This window comes from Crocodylus porosus, unplaced genomic scaffold, assembly GCF_001723895.1.
Source record: "Crocodylus porosus isolate Cpor-Errol unplaced genomic scaffold, CroPor_comp1, whole genome shotgun sequence".
Lineage (NCBI taxonomy): Eukaryota > Metazoa > Chordata > Crocodylia > Crocodylidae > Crocodylus > Crocodylus porosus.
This window is the reverse complement of record NW_017728926.1, coordinates 4,357,330-4,380,647: the sequence shown is the minus strand read 5'-3', so window position 1 is coordinate 4,380,647 and position 23,318 is coordinate 4,357,330. Positions and strand designations below refer to the sequence as shown.

Genomic DNA, 23,318 nt, shown 5'->3' with positions numbered 1-23,318 from the left:
GGTGGCCAGGAGCCGGCAATAAAAATGGCCGGCCACCGGCACACATAGTCTCTCCTGCCATAAAAACTGGGTGCGTCTTATGGTCAGGTGCGTCTTATGGTCCGAAAAATACGGTAGTTATTTCACAACTGAAGCAGCCAGATTTGAGAAGGCAAATTCTCAGTTTCAGGACTTCAGATTCCCCTATTTGAAAACTAGGTCCACAATCAGAAAAAGCTAATCTGTGCCACAGAAAACCACAATCTATATAAAATGAGACAAAGAGAGCACATACTTCCCATATGTTTATCAACAGAAGACAAAATTGGCTTGTATAGCCCAGCAACCATTAGCAGGCAGGACTTTGGTTTTGATAAGACCTGTGACTATTTAGTTTCATGGCACTGAAAACTAATGCAAATAAGCCATTTTGAGGTGATAGCAGAACAGGATGCATATATATGTTGTGACTATAACTGGGAGTTTCCAAATGTCAACACCAGTATGAAATTGTACCAGCAAGTGGCTCCAGACTTTCCAATGCAAACAGACAGGGCTATTCTAACTTATTTCTGGTTCTGATTTTCAAATTTTGACTTTTATCCTCAGAAGTGAAGCTTAAAGATAACTGATATGTTTACACGTCACAACTCTTATAACCAGGGATCATGGTTTTCTCTGTTTAAAAGATCCAATATTTACCATTTTAAAACAATTTAGAAACCTACCAGCGTCCCAATCATTATAACAAAATAAATCCTAATTAACTATCTATTTGGCGTTTGATTTGGGGGTTTTTTTAATCATAGATCAGAGCTGCTGCTGCCCCCTTCAGTCATCAGGATGCAGGTCCAGCTGCAGCTGTCCCTCCCACTGCTTTGTGCTGCTGAGCAGCCCCGATATGTTGGTGCCCCTCACTCCCAGCCCACAGCCCTCCATCCCCACCAGTGCTCCTCATTCCTGACCCACAACACCTCACCCAACTGTGCATGTGGGGCAGGGCCAGGGGAGGGTGCCTGACCATAGGTGATGAAGAGAGTGATTTTGGACCCAGAGAGTGATAGTCTATGGAACACAGTTAACATGGCACATGGGGACCAGTGCGCCCCCCCCCCCAGGATTCAGTACTCAGACCAGTACTCTTTAATATATTCATAAAGGATCTGGATTCAGGTGTCAGAAGCTAACTGGCTAAATTCGCAGACTACACCAAATTGTGTTGAAGTGCAGTCACCTTAGAGCAGCGATTCCCAACCTTGGGTTGACATAAGTCACCAATGTGATGCCTCAGCTGGCAAAGCAAATAAAACTCTGGCTTGCATCTACCAGTGTATCTCAAGCAAGACCCAAGAAGTCATCCTCCTGCTTTACTCGGCCTTGGTGAGGCTGCAGCTGGAGTACTCCATCCGATTCTGGGCTCCACGCTTTAGAAAGGACGTGGAGAAGCTTGGGAGAGTCCAGAGGAGAGCCACGTGCATGATTAAAAGTCAAGAGAACAGGCCTTATGAGGAGATGCCGAGAGGAATGGGACTCTTCGACCTGGAGAAGAGGAGACTCAGGGCTGAGTTGGTGGCAGCATATAATAGGAGTGTGCATCAGGAACTGGGAGAGCGTCTGTTCACCAGGGCACCCCAAGAGAAGACAAGGTCTAATGATCACAAACTGGTGGAAGACCATCTTAGACTGGACTTAAGGAAAAACTTCTTTACCATCCAAGTCTCCAGAAGTGGTGATCCTATTTTGGATACCTTTAAGAAACGCTTGGATGTTTATCTTGCTGGGGTGATCTGACCCCAACTGACTTCCTTCCCCTTGGGCAGGGGCTGGACCTAATGATTTTGCGAGGTCCCTTCTATAAAGACACCATAGGTAACATATCAGAGAGACCAGGGGGGCATTTGTCCCCCCACCGTCCCAGATTTGTGTGCCCACAGCAGGGCATGGGGCTACAGCCTGACCAGATCGACACAGGCAGGAGCTGCCTTCGCAGTCCAGCAGGCAGGACCCAGAGCAGGAAGGCAGACCAGGGCAGCAAGACTCATTGCTGCTGCCACTACTGCTGCCAGGACCTCCAGGTCAGCTGCGCCACCAGCAGCATGAGGAGTAATAGACTGGAGGGGTGGGCTGTGCTGCCCTTACCTCCTCCTGCTGCCAGCCGCTTGCATGCCGGGCTACAGCTCTACCCTGCCTCCATGGCCCTGCTACCACTGTTCCCCTCAGGCCAACCACACTGCCCCCCAACCCCACCTTCCCTCCGGGGCACAGCCATGGAGTAGCCTGAGGGGAGCAGTGGCAGCTGGAGCATGGCACAAGGTAGAGCTACAGCCCTGTGTGCACGCAGCTGGCAGTGAGAGGAGGTGAGGGCAGCACTACCTCCCCTCTTCCCCCCACACCAGTTCATTACTCCTTACGTTGCTGGCAGCATGGATAGCATAGAAGTCCTGGAGATGGCAGCAACAATGAGTCTCACTGCCCTGTGCCAGGTCCATGCCTGTGATCGCTCTTCTCCCACTCCCCACCAGCCCCAAGCAGCCCCTTGCAGGCTAGAACTCTCCCAACCTACAAGGGGAAACCCATGGTTTCCTGTGTTTTTCTCTTTCAAAGGATAAAATCTGCATTTTTCCACAGCAAACAGAAAACCCAGATCCCTGCTTATAACTTATTTTGACAAGATGACACAGAAAGAGAAGGAAAAAAGACCCCACCCCCAAAAAACACAATGAAGTTATATACCAAGAAACTACAACAATTTCCTAACAAAGTAAATTTAAACCAAACATTCTGTAGTTCATGTCTTTTGGTAAGCAGCAACAGTACATTTATGCTGACTTAAAAAAACCATACATCATGAATACTAATCCTTACATAACTTACTAATAAGATTTGCTTAAGTTCCTTCTATCAATTGTATAATACAATTACAACCATTGGAGATCCTCTTTTACTTCATCTGAGAGAGACTATCAAGTTTGGGGTTAAAATGTTCTCTGCTTCCTGACAACTATGAAGCATTCTGTGGTCTCACACATTTATCAGACTCGAGGATAAAAATAAACTGAAAGAAAATGCTCATTGAGTTCAACGTGCTTGTAAAGATGAAGAGTGATCAGATTACAGTTTCAACTGAACCCCTACCTAAATGCCTATTCATAATGTAAATCTGTTTCATAGAGAGTACACTTTCACATTCACAACACCACATGTATACTCAGTCTAACAGTCACCATTCCTAGCAGTTGACATTAGCATGTGTCAGTAGTCTCCAGGAATCAATCACACCATATACCTAGACAGAATAAAAGACTGTGGGCGCATTCAATCAGATTAATCATTTTTAGCTGACATAAATTATCCGTACTTCAACATTTTGACTGAATTCCTCTACCAACATTTGCAGGCCAGGAGGAAGTCAGGACTTCAAATTAAAATACTTTTACTACTCTCTCTTACCAACAGATAAAGGATCCAAATAGGTCCTGATTTTGTACTTACAGTCTTTGGATTAGCAATGATTGGAGGATGCTCAAACTCTGTGATCTTCTTCCAGGTCACATGGTTCAATATGCGTACCTGATTCAAAGACAGTGTTGTAAGACGGGATTGCTAGGATGACAATTTTGAGTCTTGACTTCAAATTTTTGTTTTGTTTTACCTTTTCATCATAGCTGCCAATCGCCAAAAACTGACTGCTGGGGCTCCAGGCAATTGATTTAATACCCAGTGACCATTCATATGCACGATACGTGGATAGCAGTCGGCCATCAAGGGAGTACAGCAAAATTTTATACTGGAACACAAATTCATTAGCTCTAAAGATTAGTGATATTGTTTAAAAAAATGAACAAGCAAACAAACTTACTGATACAAACTAAATAGCCTTTTGTCAGGTTATCCTCACCTGAAATCCAAATATGTTAAAGGGAGAGTTGTCTTTTTCTCTACAAACTTATCTACACAGGCAAGTTCTTACAAAGCAAACTAGGGTGTAATTTTATAGAACACATATTACCCCATACTAACTCTGCAGGATCACTCAGCGCACACTAACTTTACTGCTCAGAGGCATTTCAAGTGTGCCATAGAGTCACATCCTCATTTATTCAAACTTAATTTACCAGGTAAACAACCCCTTAGTGAAAACTCTTCTCTTAAAGATTTAGGCAGCTGTTCTGCCATTTTTCAAAACAAACTAAAAGTTAAATTTTTAATACAATGTATATATTAGAAAAAATAAGCTGGATAATTTAGTAAGTGACCTCTGATGGCGAATGCAGGAACTGTTTGATATACACATGTAACATCACCATTTAACTGCTTGATTGCTTTTGCTACAAAAATACTCTTATGCTGTTATTCTTTTTGACAATATACTGCTTTATGTTGTAACAGCAACTACGAAGTGTCATCTTTAAGCACTTACAATCTTTAGAAACAAATGGTCCCTCATACCTCTAGACAGGTATCCCACACTGCCAGAACACATCCATTTGGAGCCCATTCAATGCCAGCCAAGTCTTGAGTTTCAGTGTCAAAATGCTTTCCAAATGTAGAGAAAAGAAAACTGAATAGTTAAACACACAGAACAGTGTTTGCATCCAGGTCTACAACTTAACAGAACAATCCACTCTTAATTATCACTTCTACTTACTTAGATCCTATTGCTGAGTTAACAGATTTTTTCCTGTGTTTGATTATATAAAACAAAATTCCTTTTCCTTTGTTATAATATTCTGCTTTCACTCTTTCCTTATTTTCTCTAGGGAAGATAGACATAATGAAGCTTTCTTAATATGAAGTGCATTCTCTGGTGGCCTTTCATAGCATACATTCTTTAGACTTCATAGTCTACTTTAAATAGAAAATACAGACATACTGTATTTTACTCAAATCTAGAGACAACTCTGAATTTAAAAGGACCCCCCACTAATTAGATCCCACACAAGGAAAAATCTTAATTTGGTATTTTTATAAACAGACCTACTGACAAAAACTACAGTAATACCAGGGGTGCATCAACACATGCACTTCAATGCAGAATAGACCAACTAGGTCCGCAGTAAAGCATCACCGTCTACAAGTGCACCGGTATTAGCACACAGTAAACAAATTAAATCTACTGTAAGAAATATCTTACAGCAGAGTAATTAATGGCCCTGAAATGCATGTGTAAATGGTGACTGGGCAGGGGCCAGACTCCTGGTGGCTGCCTAGGCAATGGCTCCACAGGTTTTTCACCCTCATGTCCCAGCCAACCCCAATGTTGCCACCCGCAGCCTGCAGCTGACCACACCCATGGCCCTGCCAGCCTGGGCCTGCTCTGCCCCAGCTCAAATTGCTGCTGTCCCAGGCACACATGTAGATGCTACACCTGAAAGCAGTTTACTCTGGCTCACACAGCTCTGCAGTTTATTGCTTTGCCTTAACTTCACATGTAGATGCACCCAGTAAATCATAAGTTTCACATTAGCTCCAATTCAAACATTAACTTAATTTATATTAGGTTCTGTCCAGAATCTGGCGGGTGCTACTCCTTTCAGACCTACAACTTAGGACTGGTCACTTTCATATGCATCCTCACACTCTTCACTGTTCTCATCTTCTCATAAAACATCATCTTCAGTTCCATCCATGGGCACTGGATATACAGCACTTCTTGAAGCCTTTAAAAATGGATTCTGAAAATACCCTTTCCCAAGAAGTCAGAATCTACTGGCAAAGTAGTGTTATGGTTGGCTTCATAATCTTCCCACCAGATCTAAGCACATGGTTCCCTGCCAAGAGCGAGTCTGAGTACTGACACCATAAATTGTCATTAAAGGGCTTATTTACTGACATCCAATACTTGGAGTTGAAATGTCATACCAGCAGATCTGACTACAAGATCACAATTCACTGACTGAATTTTTACTTTCACGTCTGATGTTAAATACCTTCTGAATGCATCTAACTCCAACATTCCCCTTTTCTTTAGCAGTGCCCCAGGTCTCCATTTCCACACAACATCTAAAAAGTCATTCATCAGTTCACTTGACATCCATTCTTGTTCTTGGCACCTAAACACTACTTCTGATAGAAACGTTTCTTTTGGCAGAGTTTTGCTTTCAAAATCACATAATTTGGCAATTTTCTCCCATCCACCAATACTGCTAACATCACTAATTCACAACTTTTCATTTCCTGCATTTCTCCTAATTATGGATTTTGTGCCTCTCACAGATGATACCATTGGTTGGCATGTCAATATAAACTGTAGTCTCATCAGCATTACATCTCTGGCCCAGCACGTAATCATATTTTGTGCAGCTCAATAACGTACCACCGGAATTCAACGTCTTTTGCTGCAGTCTGATGGTAATTTTTGCGCAAGTGGTATTCTTTATCTTGGGACTAAGCCACTATGTCACATCATTTGGATACAACCACCCACTACTTGCTTGAATTTTTGAAGAGGAATGTTCAATTCCTTTGCTATTTCTAATGCCTTGAGTCAAAGCACTTCACGGGTAATTGGCATCCCCCTCCTTTCTCTTTTCTTGAGCATACTTGAGAACTTGCTTATCAGATTTCAGAAAAGTGACTTTATTTTGGATCCCTGAATATTTTCTGTGTGGACTTAGCATTTTTGGGTTTTCCTTTTAATTGCTTCTATCAATGCACAGTTGCTTCAGTAATACTATAACTTCCTTCCCGCCTCATAATTATATTTTTTTAGCATAATTTACAACCTTCATTTTTAAGTTTATATCGTAGCTGCACCATAATCCCTTTGGTATCTTCACATTTGTACCACTTCTTCCTTTTTCTTACTCCATGGTGAGCATGTCTACATGAGACGTTTATTGCGCAGTTGACTTACTGCACAGGAAATGTTTCAGTGTCTATGTGTGCACCTCTATTAGGGCAAATTAAACTAATAAACTCTGCAGCAGGGTAGTACTTGTAAATACAAGTATTACCCTGCTGTGGAGTTTCTTTGCACACAGCAGGACGTGTACACACTGCTCTGGCTGGCTGGGCCACAGGGTGCTTCAGTGTGGGGCCAGCTGGCAGGCAGCCCCCGCACTGAAGCACTCTCATGCCTCAGCCAACTGCTCCGTAGCATATGGAGCCCAGCTGGAACAGCCCTGGGCTGGCAGGCTGACCTCCAGGTCCCCTGCCAGCCCAGGCTGCTCCAACCAGGCTCCACGTGCTGCACACAAGAACTCTGGAGCAATAAGCTCCAGATTTTATTCATGCACATTAATCGCACATGTAGACATGCCCGGTCTGTAATGGGGTTCCCCTACCACTACTAACCCCACAGAATTTGCCATAGTTTTAAATTTGGGCCAGTCAATGGTGATCAGGCCCTGTGACCTGCTGCTTTCCCTGCTACCCTGCTGGGTGCTCTCCTGCCACCTGCCCCTCTGCTGGGTACTCTGCTGCCCAGAGCCTTGCTGTGTGCAAGGTCCCTCACTGGCTAGCTTATGCTGGGTGCCTCATTGTCGCCTCGCCACAGGCTGGATCCCTTGTCACTGCTGCCTGGTCCCTCACTGGAATTTCTAGGAGTCTTGCCATGTGCTAAATCCCTTACTGCCACTGCTAGGAATCTCATTGTGCACTGGATCCCTCCCTACTGCTGCCCAGAGCTTTGCATTGGGTCCCTTGCCATATGCGGTGTCCCTCATCACTGCAATTAGGTCCCGCCCTGCAGCATACAGAGTGTCTGGCTAGCCCCCGAGGGTCCCTCCTCCTTGAGTGCTAGCCAGCCCTTCTTGGGTCCCTCCCTGCTGTGTACTGACTGGGATCCCTCCTTCCTGGGTAATGACCGGCCCCTGTGGGGTCCCTTCCTGCTGTGTGCTTGCCAGGCCCTCCCCACAGTGTGCTGGGTACCTGGCAGGCAGGTGATCAAGTGACTCCCAGCTGCTGCCTGGTCAGCGGGTACCAGGACAATTCAGCATGTGCTGGCCAGGCTCCTTGCACACAACTCAATGACCTAGCAAGCACTGGTCGGGCACTGCCCCTGCAACATGCAGGATCTCTGGCCTGTATGTGCCGAGTCACTCTGAGCTGCTGCCCCAGTGGCAAGTGCCAGAGCAACTCAGCATGCATTGACAGCCTGGCTGTGTTCCTTGCCACATGCCAAGTTGTTCTGGCACCCACCACTTGAGCAGCAGCTCAGAACAACTCAATGCATGCTGGCCAGAAACCCCACATGCTGCGGGGACTGTGCCTGGCTACTGTCCACCAGGTCATTTCAAGCTGTGTCCAGGGTTCCTGGCCAGTGGGTGTTGAGTCGCTCTGAATAGCTGCCTGCCACACGCTGAGTTAATTTGTCACCCTCTGAAGAGAAATCCTGCATGCAGCTTGAAATGACCAGCAGGCGCTGGACAGACACAGTCCCTGCAGCATATGGGGTTTCTGGCCAGCATGCACCAAGTCCCTTGCTGTGTGCCAGGTTGCTCTGGCACCTCCTGCTTGAGTGGCAGCTCAGTCAGTTGGCATGTGCTGGCCAGAAACCCCATAGGCTGTGGGAACAGTACCTGGCTGATACTTGCTGGGTCATTTTGGAGCTGCCTGAAAGATTTCTGACCACAGGGTGCCAAAGCAACTTGGCATACGTTGGTAGGCAGCAGCTGGGAGTGACCCTACACTAGCTGGCTAGGAACTCTGCATGCTGAGGGGAGGGTGGCTTGCATGAGCCTGGGCACCCTCTGCTGGTTGGCCATGTGACGGGTGCCTGGCTGTGCTCTCTCTTCACTCATTTCATTGTCCCCTGCGCATTTTCTGATTCCAGGTAAATCATGTGCAATAAGACCAGGCTTAATGTTCCCCATGTTGAGTGGGGGAAGGGGGAACCCTCATCTTATAATCGACTAAATACAGCAAGAATAATGTTGTAATTTACAGATTAGATTATTAATTTGCAAGTTCTTTTCAAAGTACTTGATACAATGTATTTTACTGTAACAATAATTCCTCAAGAACTAAAGACAGGATATTTGCAGGGCCTCACAACAGAAGTGTGACACTTTATCAGTAAAGTTTATGATAACCGGAGCAGATTTTTCCACATACTTGTAGGCCAACCAGGGAGTGAAGGAGATGCTCTATATTTGCAAGTCTAAACATGAAGAATTAAAGCAGTTTGGTCACTCAGTTGTAATTTCTACTAAAGAGTGTACACTTGAGATCTGTGCAATAGCAGTGGAATATTAAGAGATGTCTTACCCGCAAGAGTTGCCAATCACTGCACACAAATAGGCTAATAAAGTCTTTGCAGTCACGCCTCTCTGCTAAGGCCATGTAGTGGCCATCTTTCGTAAAGGCTATCCCTGCCAAAAAGATTAGAGTTTTATGAGGTCAAAAAAAATTAAATTGTGAAGTCACAGCAACAGCTTTTCATGAAAGAACAGTTAAAAGTTTTAATTTTCCTTTAGCCTGTCCTCTAACAGACTAACATCTGTTTCTTATATGGCATCAAAGATTAGTTACTAGCTGGTTTGTTACCTTGGCAGTTTTTACGTGTTAAATATTTAATTATTTTGTTAGATCACATTGTTTAGCCACTGTCAGATCATGTTTATGTAAAATTGTACTTTAATAAACGAAGTAAGTGGTTAAATAAATTGAGATGGAAGAATGAGTTTTTGAACTAAGAACTTCATGCCCTTTCCAGTATCAGTTCTCAACAGCTCTCACAAAATACCTGAACTGCTTCATGTAAGGAAGAGTAGCATGATCTCAGAACAGAAGACAGCTAAGCTAAAAGCTAGAATTCTAACTTCAGTTCTGACACTAATACCCTTTTTACATTTCTTAAATGGCAATTAAAGCCACTTATCTCTTTGAGGATTAGTATTAGTGAAGTGATAATATATCCAACCCACTGGCCAAACCACCACATTATTCACTGATGTAACGGAGTGTATTAGGCACTTTGCAAAAGCAAGCAAACTCCTTGTTCCAAAAAATCCCACGATCTAACAAGTGTTACCAGAAGTTGCTCCCACCCCTTCTCTGAAGAGGCTATCATTGTACATGGCGCAAGGCTACCCCTTCTTGGGGTTTCACTTCAGTGGTAACAATAGTCTTCAACCCAAACTTTTCTCTCATCAAGCTTGGATGAGCCTACCATTTCCCCTGCACATTCTTTCTTTCCACCATATTTCCCTTTGTACCTACCCAAAGAAACTTGCATCCCTTTTTCAGTCCTTTCTGAAATTAACTAAAATGCCCTTCCACTAAGACATGACAGCAAATTACTTTCTCATCACACATAGCTCAAGCACTGGACATCAATGTCTTGAATCTCTGTACAAGGTCTCAGTATGCTACCCTGTTGCAACCACGTTTGCATGGATCAAGTAGGGATCCATACAAAAGAAAGAGTAATGGAGAGGGCATTTATATGCTTTTGTGTCATTCTGGGCTCTCTAGCTATATTATTTACAGAAAATATCACTAGTTACTGTAAGACCTCACAACCATTTTGTTCAGTATCTTTTTTAAAAAAAGACATGGGAAATGACCAATTAAATAAGCTAAATGCAACACTTGCATCTCAAGCAGTGAGAACATGATTACAGGGTAGTTCTCACTGCCACTGACTACAGTAATAGTAGGACATAGGTACTGAGCTTGCTGAAGGAAGATACATGCCCCAAGGCTGATGTACAATTCAGGTGGCAAGAACTCAGATGCACCCAGATCCTAAACATATGTTTGATCATTATATATAAATTTCATTCTCTGCTGCCATTATTAAAAATACCATTCCCATATTAGGTTTGATACACTCACCCTGCTGACAGGCTTTGGGATACTTGATATAAGATACAGATTTTGTACACAAAGACCAGACAGTTATCCGCAGCTGTTGGAGAGAACAAGACAAGATAGTATTTGTTTATCTTTACAGCTGAAAAAAAGTATACAGGGAACCTAGTTCCAGAACACCGAATGCTCCATTAGAAGAGTGCATGCTACTCTGCATATTTTTTTCTGAGGGTCTCATGTCAAAATATATTAGACCACAGAACCCAAAACATTTGCTAATATACAAGAAACATTGTTAGACTCCCTCTATTGTGATCTTTAATTCTTTTTTATTCACAAGCATCTTTTCATAACACGTTTATATAAATCTTCTCTAAGGCCCATTCTATTAACTTGTCTAACAATTCATCAAGTTAAAAGCATCTACAGAACTAGTACTTTTGCTGTCCTGTTTTATTTCTTTGTTGCATTGTTTTCAGGTGTAATGTATTCCAGCCATTACAAAAAAAAAATCCACTATAATGTAGTATACAGTTATCTCAGATAACTGCATACCCACTTCTGAACTTTTAAAAGCAGGGAACTGCATGAAGAAACAAAAGCAAACAGTCCTTCCGTGGTAGATGTAGATGTGTAAGAGTTTACATTGAAAAGGTAGTCTTGCCTTGCAAGAAATTTTGGCAACAGAAGCCTACTATGTACATTAATAAATTATGAGAATTTAAAATGGAAGTAAACATGAAAGACAAAACAGAACACCAATTCTGCACTGTCCATGTTCAATTCAGTTGCATATTCCCAAATTTTCCCACGCAATTGGAGATCAGCATAGGTCTGATGCAATATCTAGACCTAAGGAATGGAATTAAGTGCTATACATCAACTGTGTTGTCTTTGCTTTTCCTTAGTTCTATGAGTTTAATGAAAAGCCTTAAAGTTACTTGACAAAACGTTAGCATGGGATCCTAAGTAAATCTAAGATCTGCAAGCACTCAGTTCCCATAATTAAAAAAAAAATATTAGTGACATTTATGCTTTGCAACACTTGAGCTACAAGATGCAGAACACTAACACTACAATAAAAATAATATTGGATGTGGATAATAGGAAAAGAATAACTTCACACTGTCTGTGTCTTATAGGTCACTTTCACCTACATCAGAGGCAGGCGATTATTTTGGGTGGAGGGCGACTTACCAAATTTTGGGAAGCTGTCGAGGGCTGCATGGGTAGTCCCGCCCCTTGACAGTTGCCCTGCCCCTGGTGGCCATATTGGGACTGGAAGTCCAACCTCCTAGCCCCTGCCCTTTGCCACTGGAAGTCCCTCCCCTTGCCTTGGAAGTACTCCTTTTGGGAGGAAAGGTGTTGTGATCTGGCAACTGTGAAAAAGATATATATGTATACACCCACCCACACAAAAATACACACACACAACATCTACCATAACCTATTTTAATTTTATTTAAAAATGTTTTTCTACTGATTTATGTGTTTACAAAAAAATGTATCTAGAGATGGCTGCCTAATAGCTTAAAATACAGTCCTACTGTGTGTTTTGTGTGGGAAGCAAGGGGTACAAGTGGCGGTGTGGTTGGGAAGAGTCCGTGAGAGTTTGTGTGTGCATGTGCGCGCACAGTAGGGTGTGGGAATAGTGGCTGGGCGTGTGCTCTGAGAGAGCCGGGCCTGGGCTACCAGCTCCATAGTGTGCAGCTATAACACACTGCATGTGAGCCTCACACAATGCAGCCAGGCAGCCCCATGCCCTGGGTCTCTGCCAGTCCCAGGGCACTTGCACAGTCTCCATGTTTCCACCCGCAACCACCTTTCCTTGCATTCCCTCCTGCAGGCTTGCCCACTGCTCCCTGCAGTGCTTTCCGCGGTCCCCGATAGGGCCCACTGCCTGCCACAGCCCCACTGTGACTCCACTGCTGGGAACAACCCTGCCACTCACCGTGGCTCCGCCATCTGCTGGACCCTCCACAGCTATGCTGTCCACTGGGGTCAGCTGTGCCTGTGCTGCTGCTGCCTGCTGGGGCTCTGCTGCCTGCAGGTTCCTCTTGGGGCCCAGCTGCAGCTCTGCCACCCACTGGGGCCCACCTCCTGCTGTGGCTCTGCCATCTCCTGGGGCCCGCTGCCTCCCCACTGCCCACTGGGGCCCAGCTGTGGCTCTGCTGCCTGTCGGGGCCTGCTGTACCACCTGCAGGGGCCTGCCATGGCCCCACTGCCCACTGGGGCTCCACCACCTACCAGGTCCCGCTGCGGCTCTGCCGCCCACTGGTTCCCACCGCTCACTGGGGCCCAGCTACAGCTCTGCCAGGGCCCACCACCTGCTACTGCTCCACCAGCCACCGCAACCCCACCAACTGTCGGGGCCCGCAACAGTTCTGTTGCCTGCCGTGGCTCCGCTGCCTCCCGGGGCTCACTGCAGCCCCGTCACCTGCTGGGGGCCGACCATGGCTCTGCCACCTGTTGGGGCCCACTGTACTGCCTGCCGTGGCCCCACTGTCCACCAGGGACCACCATGGCTCCGCCGACTGCTGTGGCTCCACTGCCTGCTGTGCACATGGGTCCCACCACTCCCTGCAGCTGCCACTTCCTGTGCTGCTCCCCACAGCCCCTCCTACCATACCACACCTCTCCCTGCAGCCCCCACCGCTCACCACAACCACCACTTCCAGCCACTCTTACCTCATTTTCCATTCAGAGGGAGGGGGAACAGCTCCAGGGGCAAGGGCCAGAAGCCGCAGAGGCTTCTGGTTGGGGGCTGAGGGGAGCCAGGCTAGCCTTTATGCTCAGTCACAGGCTCCCGCTGGGTCCTACTTTTTCAGAAGCTCCACGGGCCAGATAGAACAGGCTGGTGGGCCGGATCCAGGCTACGGGCTGTATTTTACCCGTCCCGGCCTACATAAACAATTTCTAAGTCTCAAACAATGTGAAATAAATAGTCGAGAAAGAACGGAGAAATTCTTGCATTTAAGTCTTTAATGAAATTCAAGAGAATAGGAAACAGTGTCAATTCAAGATTTAGTGACTGCGTGACTAGTTAATAAGTCTACACTATACTTTTCAGTTTTTGAAAAATCAAGACCCACACTCATTAATTAGCATCTCTCTCCTCAACCCATGCCAAAAAACACTATGTTTCACGATTATCCAAGCTCAATTTACAGAAGTACCAACAGAAAGCAAACTATACAAAATAAGCTATTTCCATGGTGAGCGAGGTATTTTTGGAGACTTGTGCATCTGCAGAATGCAGGAACTGCAGAGAAGGCAGTCAGCTGCAAAGCAGACCTCTCCACAGCACTTCAAGGTCACAGCCTGCATTATGGCAGCTCCATGTTACCATCTACAGATTATTCAATTAAAAACAAATACTTACTCCCCCATAGCAACAGCAGCAACACAAAACACATGCGTCTTCATCAATATGCCAAGTGAACCTTGCATTTATATTTGGAAATTGAAAAAAGTTATTTTCTTACATGATGGAGAAAGGTATACTAGGAAGAAAGTCCTGGTACAGTATCATCAACACCAACACATCTTACAACCAATAGCTAACATAATACATAAATGTAGAATAACTATATCATTCTCCATATCAATTTTAATGGTTTGTCTAAGAAAGGGGGAAAATAAAACCATTAGATGATGTTACAGTCCTGAAGGGAGATATGGTTGCCTGCTTCAAGGCCTACACCAGGAATAGGCAACCCCTGGCACGTGCCAGGGTGTGGCATGCAAAGGCACTTTGCTTGGCACATGCTTCAGGGCAGATGGCGGAAGAGCTGTGAGGAGTCTGATCCTTGTTGTGGCAGTGCAGCCTCAGCCCATGCACCTGCTCCCAGCAGCTAGCCAGGCTGGAGCTCCTGCTTGCTCGTGAGCAGCCTGGGCTCTGTGGCAGGCGGACAGGGCCTGCCCAGAGCCCAGGCTGACTATGGCATGAAACTGGGAGGCTGCAAGTGACTGCACCAAGGTGCACAGAGCCCCAGCCTGGCTTACTGCTGGTGGCAGGTAAACACATACCTCAGGGCAGGCAGCGGGGAAGGGGCCTGGGCTGCACTGTCACAACAAGAATTGAGCCCCTCACGGCTCCCCTGCTGTCTGCCCCTGACATGCCAATATCTTACAAATTGAGGTTGCAAGTGTTTTTGCCACTCTGCTCAAAAACACTGCCTACCCCAGTACACCAACCACTGCCACCTGAGTTAGGAAGCTTCTCCCATGGTTAGAATGTTTTTGCTTGTCCCTGCCAGGCTTGTTTAAAACTTCCCTGAAATAGCCTTCTCCAACAGCAGTCAGTCCTGGTCAGGCATATCTTTCATTTGTGTTTCTAGAGCAACTGTGCAGACTTTTCTTATTTCACTAAAATGCATTTTCAGCCACAAAGTCAGATCCTGCACGTAACTTCTCGGACACTAACACCTGCTGCACGTGGCTAAGTGCTGGCCCACCTATATTTTTACTAAATCCTAGTAAGTGGTACTTCTGCACATAAGAATCCAGCGAGTCCCAAGGCAAGAGATTATTAGGTTTAATTCACCAACCTCCTCCACAGTTAGCATCATGAGAAGCTTCACGTAAAGAATAATGCCAAAGACTGCTTGCAAGAGAGGTCTAAAGAAGCAACTTAAAAGTTGAACCAGGCAGGTTTCTTGCAAACCAGGAAAGAAGAGAGTCAGTTGCTCCTTTGAGCATAGTCAGTTGCTCCTTTGCTCCCCACCCCTCTATCTAACCTTGTTTGTACCAAGGAAAATGAAGAGTTAGTATAGGAAGTAGTGGCAGGCACATGTTTATTAAGGGTGCACCGATAAAGAATTTTGGGGCAGATAATGATGGCCTTATTAGCCAGCCATACTGGCTAATACCAATCCAGTTGCCGATACGCAGCCCAGCAGCTTGGAGAGCAGCATCCACCTAGTAAATCTGTGGGGGGAAGGGGCATGGCAGAGGGAAGGAGCATGTGGGGTGCAGATTGAGGCCCACATGGTGAGGGAGGGCATGGAGCTGGGGCAGGGGCAGGTGCTGCACAGCTGGGACAGGGCAGGGAACAGAGCCATGGCTTGTCTGAAGTAGTGAGGGGTGGGGGAGGGGAGTGGCTCCAGCCACTGTGCACACCCCGGGGAGGCATGGGGGGCACATGCCCCTCCCCCCCAGATCTATGCATGGAGCAAGGGTGGACTGCCCGCTGCACACTCAGGGCCCAAGGCTATGCCAGCCTCTTCCTAGTGTGGAGGGGCTGGGCCCAGGCTATGCTCAGGGCAGAGCGGGCAGCACTGGTAGGGGTGCTACAACCAACCCAAATTCACCATAGTCCCCCCCCCAGCGCCACCACCCGCCCCGAGTGCAGGCAGACCCACCCCCCTCCCACTGGGAAGAAGCTTGCACAGCCCCTGACCCCAAGTGCACAGCCCACCCTCACCCCGTACACAGATCCAGGGAACACATGCCCTCCATGCCTCCCCTGGGAGTGCATACAGCAGCAGAAGCCGCTCCCCCACCCCACCCACTAGAGCCATGGCTCCATCCTGTGTCCTGCCCTGGCTGTGCAACACCTGCCCCAGCCCTACTCCCTCCCTCACCACGGGGCTCTCGATCTGCCCCCCACCCCCACGCTCTTTCCTCCACCACACTTACCAGCCCAGTGCTGCTTTCTAAACTGCTGGGATGCATTTCTGGCCGTGCGCATGCTGCGGCTGCTTGCATGCACAAAGCATTTATCGGTGTCATTATCAACTACATCAGTCAAAAAAGAGCCAATTGCTGATAATGTCAATTTTCCTTTTATTGGTGCCAATACGATATGGGTTGATGCATCAGTGCATCTCTATTGTTTAGCATTTTTATCACTCTCCTATTTAACTTCTTATAAAGTAGGAATCAAGTATTTGTTGTACTATTTTAGGAGTTTATAATATAGTAACTAAACACTTGGTCTTTGAGGAATCCATCAGATAGACCTTTAATAATCAAGTTTTATATCACTGCAACTGCTGACTTCCGGACACACAAAAATATACACCATTATTAGGCTGTTCCTAATACAAGATTTACTTTAAAAATACCAACACAATGCCTACTCACATTCTTCTATAGCAACTGAAATAGTGATACAGTGCTTGCTCCTATTAATTGCAGTGTTAACTGTACTTGCTGCTGCTCCTCCCTTAATCAAATCCCACAGCACATATTCACACACATTCTATGCCACTTAATACAAGCTTAGCAGCTGCAAACTCTGAATGCTAAAGTTCTGGGTTACAGTTTTTCAGGAGACAGGCATTCAAGCTAACAGTTTTATTACCAACTTAGCTTCTTGGTCAACGTGCCTGTTGGCTCCACAAGTACTCTGCACCTAAGGCACTCCTACACTGCCCCATGTGGACAGTGGACCCTTCAGCAGAGGACAAACACCTGTTGCTTGTATAAAGCCCAAGTAAATGGGACCAGGGAACATCCCAAGGACAGAAAATAGCAAGATTGTAGAGTCATTCTAACCTCTGCTCTGCTTTAGTTTTCATTCCACTCCATTCAAGAAAAGACCAGCAAATCCACACTGGAAGGAATCCTGTTGCCCAGTGTCTGTATTGTGTAGAAGACAAAGCAAATGAAACCTCACAGGTTCCCAAAGCACCTCAAGTGTACTAGGTATAGGTCTCTTTATCATTATGAAAAACTGTCGCCTCATCAAGCAGTTGATTTCTGTGAGAACCTGGGAAAACTTTTCATGATTGATTTAACTGTGTTAAACATCTTTATTTTGCTGTTATGGCACAGGTACCCTACATAGATACAGTGCACACATTTTCACATTTTAAAATTCCTACATGCATTTGCACATACATTTCTTCTCCATACAGTTTCTTTACTTGCAATGATTAAATAAAATGGGATTTAGCATCCCACAGCACCTGAGGAGTCCAGGAACTCTCCCACACTAAATAGTAGCATCTCTTGTCTAATGTCACTTACAGGCATTTGTTTAGGAGTTAGGAGACCCACTTCAAATCTCTGCCACTCATTCCATGTGATCCTTTGATCAAGTAACATAGGCAGAAATTCTCCAAGCTAGTTTTCCAAACCTAACATTTTAAATTTCTAAAAAAACCCTCAAAACCCCACAGACCACTTGGATACCTGCCATTAGATTCTCTCATTTGGAAATACTGCTATTATTTGTGACTCAGTTCCGTTACCCCATCTGTGTGACAAAGTTTTCCAAAACTGTGAAAAGTACTCTAACAACACTTATGAAGTGTAGGGTATGATTATCTTTGCTTATATTTATGATATTTATTAATCATAAACATGTGATTAACCTCACTGTGAAAAAGGGAGCCTTCACATTCACATCTGTAGAGGCCACATTAAATCGACAATGAGCAGTACAGGTGACGGGGGAAGAGTATAGTAAGGCATGTATGCAAAATAAAGGCACAATACACCTTGAAATACTTAATAAATTCAAGGAAGAAAAAAAAACCAGACCATTTTTGCAACAGGAAAACACAACTTGTGGCCAATTAGATGGGCTCAGGCATTTCTTTACTCATCACTCTGAGGGGTTCTCTCTCTCTCTCTCTCTCCCCCTCCCCTTAGCATAGGTTCCTGGATTAAGTAGAATTGTCAAACTCACATCCTGATGATAACAGAGTCCAGGAAATTTTCAGCTGTTGTTTTGCAGTGGAAAAACAAACCAGAAGCAGAAGCATTTTTAAAATAGCCTAAAAACAGCTGAGAAATAAAAAGTATTTAGATGGTAACGTGATAAACAGTCTCCAGTGCTGGGTTGGAGATTGTGCCCCAACTTTGACATCGACAGGCAGGTGTGAGACTGGTGATTTTCACTATACAAAACACACTTTTAAACAACCTTGCATCTCAAGTGACTGTCAACTTTGTCCCAGACTTGACTGGGTCACAAGGCCTCCTTACATAGCTGTGTCTGTCAGCGCAGGATTTCAGAGGATTATTTAGGGCGCATTCCTCGACAGAAAGTATTTTTCAAACCAATATAGCCATTTACAGTTACTAAGGATTAGCTTCAATATGTACATGAGTACACGGCCAAAAAACCACCACTACCAATATATGTTTCAGAACAGGTTCACTACTAGCTTAACCACCCAAACTAAGCTAGAAAAGATGGCTTATGCTAGACTAGCAAATATGGGAGTCATGAGAAAAGAAAGGCTTAAAACTTCTATTTCCTATTAACTGGAGAAGTAAATTACCTAAACCAAATTTTAAAAAGGGGAAGAAAAGGAGAACCAGAAATTAGGGGAAATCTGAGTATCATACGTTATCATACATGAAAGGTCTGGATTCAACAGAAGTTGATCGTGAATTTACCAGCACGCACCACCATCCCTTTTTGTATTCTACCTGAGTTCTTTCTTACTTGGACACACAGGCTAGGGACAGAAATTACACAAACTGGTATAAATGATCGGAAACGAGTTCAAACCTGTAATGCAACAGAAGTTCAGTGCACATCCACCACTTTCAAATGGCTGAAACTGATTTAAAATAAACCTGGACGGATGTAGTACCAGATTTAACTGATTTGGGTTAAATTAGTTTACTGAACTTCTGTCTCAGATCCCCTCCAGATTCAAGGTAACTCTCAACCCCCAGAATCCCAGGATGCTTTGCACCTTCCCCAAACCTGCGCCACAGGGCTAGCCTTGGCCCAACCAAAGGTGGGCAAAATCCAGGCCAAGGGCCGGATGCGGCCCGCCAGGCCATTCTATCCAGCCCACCAGGCCCCTAAAAAATTTAGAAAAGTAATATTTATCTGCCCTGGACTGCCTGTCATGTGGCCCTCGATGGCTTGCAAAACTCAGTAAGTGGCCCTCTGCCCAAAATAATTGCCCACCCAGGGCCCAACCTGTATGCTCCAGTGCCCCCCACAACAGCTTCTGGCTTGAGCTACTGCAGGCATGTGGCAGCATTTCCAGAATCAAGTGAATACCTGTTTATTTGCTTATCTGTTCAATCTACGCAGTTTACACTAACCTGTGAAGACTGAATGAATTCAGCCTTGGGCTTTTTGACTGTCTGTACTTTGCCCTACACACTACATAACATTCAGACAAGATACAAAATGCCTGGCACAGTATATTCCATTAGAGAAACTAATACTATGGATGCTTGTGCCAATCTGACTGCTGTACTGGAAGTGACATTATTCAGGTTAACTGCAGAGTTGCAACGTATACTAAGAGTGGGATTACAGCAAGAACACGCCCCTTGAAACCAGGCAATTGCATTGGCACAGTAATAGACACGGTCTTTACAGCACAAGCTTTCTGTTCTGAATTCTTCCCTGTGTAGAAATTGTTTTCTCAACTCTATAAGTCTAAAATTGTTCCCAATTCAGAATTATAGCTGTTTACCCTACTGACTAATATAAGCATGTTACTTTTTGTCCCTGGTTCAAAATGAAAAGCAAATATAGCCATAGGACAGCGAGCAATCTCATTTTTGATGTCATGGGTCAAAATTATAATTTCTCATTAAACCAGAAAGAAAGCCAACCTGGATTTTGATTCCAGGATGAGTTTGGAGAGTTGGCACTTAGAAAAAAGAAGCATTACCCTTTAAATTAAGACAATTTAACCTCAAATAACTACATGTTAATGGGTCACTTTTCAGAACACAAAATCACAGTAAGGCTATTAGTTGCAACAACAAATTTTCATAAACTCATAATTCTGTGGAAAAGAGAAAAATCAAGATGATTTTTTTTTTTTTTACATTAAGCAGTCCCTTTGATAAATGTGCATGATACTAAGGTGAAGTGTTAGCAAAACAAAGCGACTTTGTGATACATTCAGCTGACTTCACTTAAAATTGTAGCAGGTCCCAAAGGTGACTTGTGCCCTTTTTTTGTATCACAGTATGCAGCACATCAGCTTGTCCAGCAGCAGGGAAAAGCATCCTACCAAACCATACACAGCAAGGTCCTTGTAAGGAGGCCAGTTAGAGGACAAACTCCTCACATGTGAAGAGGGGAATTCGGATCTTGTGGTGTTAATTTATTTATATTATGATTGTATGTTTTTCACGTTGTTTACAGGAGCATGGCTTTGAGCCAGAATCCTTATTAATAATAAATGTAACAGCTCACAGTGCTTGTGGTATAATTTCTGCCCTTACCCATTGCTTTGCCAGGTGGTTTGCTGCCTTGCAAAGCCACTACAGCTAAAGTAGTAAACCTTCTTGTCCTTCCCTCTCATCTATTAGATGCATCATTCAAACTTTATTCAGAATCATGTTAAGTGTTAACTCTCACAAACAAATTTGTTTAAAAAAAACCAAGAACTCAAAACACACAAAAGCCAAATATCCTTTATTTAAAATGCAGCATTTGGGTAAAATTGAAAAAAAAACCAACAAAAAAACAAAAACCCCAAACAACTGGGGAGTGCAGTAAAGGCCACACACAGCAGAACATAAATGAAGACCATGCAATGTATATAGGGGTGCACAAATAAAGATTTTTTGGGCCAATGGCCAATTATTAACAAGCCATATTGGTCAATACCGATCCAATTGCTGATATGCAAGCCCACCAGAGAGCAGCATCAGGCTGGTAAGTCGGGGGGCAGGGGAAGAAGGAAGGGACGGGGGCGGGTGCAAATCAAAGTCTCCGTAGTGAGGGTGGGAGTTGGGCTGTGCCTGCTGAAGGGGCAGCGGATGGAGCTGCAAGCAGCTCAACCAGATGATGGGGGGAGAGGGGGGCGGCCTCTCTCCACTGCGTGCACTCCCAGGGGAGACATGGGGGGCACATACCCCACAGATCCATGCATGGGGCAAGGGTGGACGGCTACTGCAGGCTGGGCTCTTTACAGCAGAGAGGTTGGGCTGGAGCTGTACTTGGGACAGGCAGCAGCACTGGGAGAGGGAGCTATGGCCACCTCAAAATTCACCATAGCCCCCCTCCCAGCACTACAAGTGCCCACCCCGAGCACAGCCCCAGCCCAACCCCCCACTAGGAAGAGCCTGGCAATACCCCCAGCCTACAGCAGCAGCCTGCCCTGGCCCCGTGCACAGATCCAGGCGGCACATGCCCCCCATGTCTCTCCTGGGGGTGTGCGCAGCAATGAGAGCCACCTCCCCTCCCCGCATCCCCTGCTCTGTGCCAGCTGGGCAGCACCTGCCTCAGCCCCACTCCCTCCCTCACCACAGGGGCCTCAATCTGCCCTTCCACCTCCCACCCCTTCCCCCACACTGTCTGTCTAGCTGGACACTGCTCTCCAAGCTGCCAGGCTACGCTCCTTGCCGCACATATGCTGTGGCTGCGCACATGCACACAGCATTTATCAGCAGCATTATTGGCCATATCAGCCAAAAAACCCGACTGCCAATACTGTCAATTTTACTTTTATTGGTGCCGATATGGTACAGACTGATATATCGGTGCACCTCCAAATGTGTATATAAAAGTGTTTTTGTAGAATGTGAAACCTGTATTCCTTGAGTTCTTATATAAATTTAACTGTAAAATTTTACTGTTACCTCTTGTATATACCATTCATAGACGTATATTGTAAATTTAATATAATTTGCCTAATATACAAAGGTCCTTGTTTTGAAGCCCTGTAATCAAGAATGATAAATTACACAAATTAAAACCCTTCTTAACATGCTCCTTAAATATTCAAAATAACAGTCAACATTTTATTAGGGGTGCACTGATAAAGATTTCTACACCAACACCGTTGGCCAATTCTTAACCAGCCATATCAGCCGATATTGATCCAATAGCCAACATGCAGCCCAGCAGTGTGGGTAGAGCTCACTGTCATTAAGTCTGTGGGGGGCAAGGGGCATGGTGGGGTTGTGCTGGCAGATCAAGGCCCCCACACTGAGGGAGTAGGGCAGGGGCAGGCACTGCCCAGGATGGTGAATAGCGTGCTTCCAGCAGGGTCGCAGAGTCACGGGAGGCTTGTACTGGGGGGCGCAGGGAGTGGGGACAGCTCCCCACTGCTGCATGCTCTCCCAAGGGAGGAATGGGGGCGCATGTGACCCCCTGGATTCACGCACAGAGAAGAGCAAGCTGCCCAGTGAGGTCTTGGGGCTGCGCCAGCCTCTTCCTAGAGGCACGGCTGGGGATGCACTCAGGGCAAGCAGTGGTGGTGCTGGGAGAGGTGGCTATGGGGTGGGCTACAGCCACTCTAAAATTCTCCATAGCCATCCCTTTCAGTGCCTCCCCAAGGCCTGCCCTCGCCCCAAGCACAAGTCTGGGGGGTACATTCCCCATGCCTCCCCTGGGGCTGCACACAGCAATGGGGAGACATCACCTCCCCTCCCAGTCCCCAGTGAGCCGCCCACAGCTCTGGCCCGCTCCAGGCAGGGTCACATTCACTGCCCTGGCTGGGCAGCACCTGCCTTTGCCTGCCTCCCTCCCTCCCTCAGCATGGGGGCTGCAATTTGCACACCCCCAAACCCCTTTCCCCATACAGACTTACCATCAGGCAGCTGCTCTCCACACTGCCAGACTGCATTCCTGGCCACATGCATGCTGTGGCTGCGCACATGTATGCAGCATTTATTGGTGACATTATCAGCTA

General features: G+C 45.6%; 1 protein-coding gene across 1 annotated transcript in view; it reads right to left on the bottom strand.

The window, feature by feature from the left end:
* WRAP73 (WD repeat containing, antisense to TP73) overlaps positions 1-23,318 on the bottom strand; it is a 37,197-nt gene that overhangs the window by 6,058 nt on the left and 7,821 nt on the right. Inside the window, exons 4-8 of the mRNA XM_019541242.1 lie at positions 10,762-10,834; positions 9,190-9,293; positions 4,429-4,515; positions 3,632-3,766; positions 3,472-3,549 (exon numbers count right to left, since the gene is read on the bottom strand). Of these exons, the coding sequence (XP_019396787.1) occupies positions 3,472-3,549; positions 3,632-3,766; positions 4,429-4,515; positions 9,190-9,293; positions 10,762-10,834 (477 nt within the window). The remainder of the gene's footprint in view (positions 1-3,471; positions 3,550-3,631; positions 3,767-4,428; positions 4,516-9,189; positions 9,294-10,761; positions 10,835-23,318) is intronic.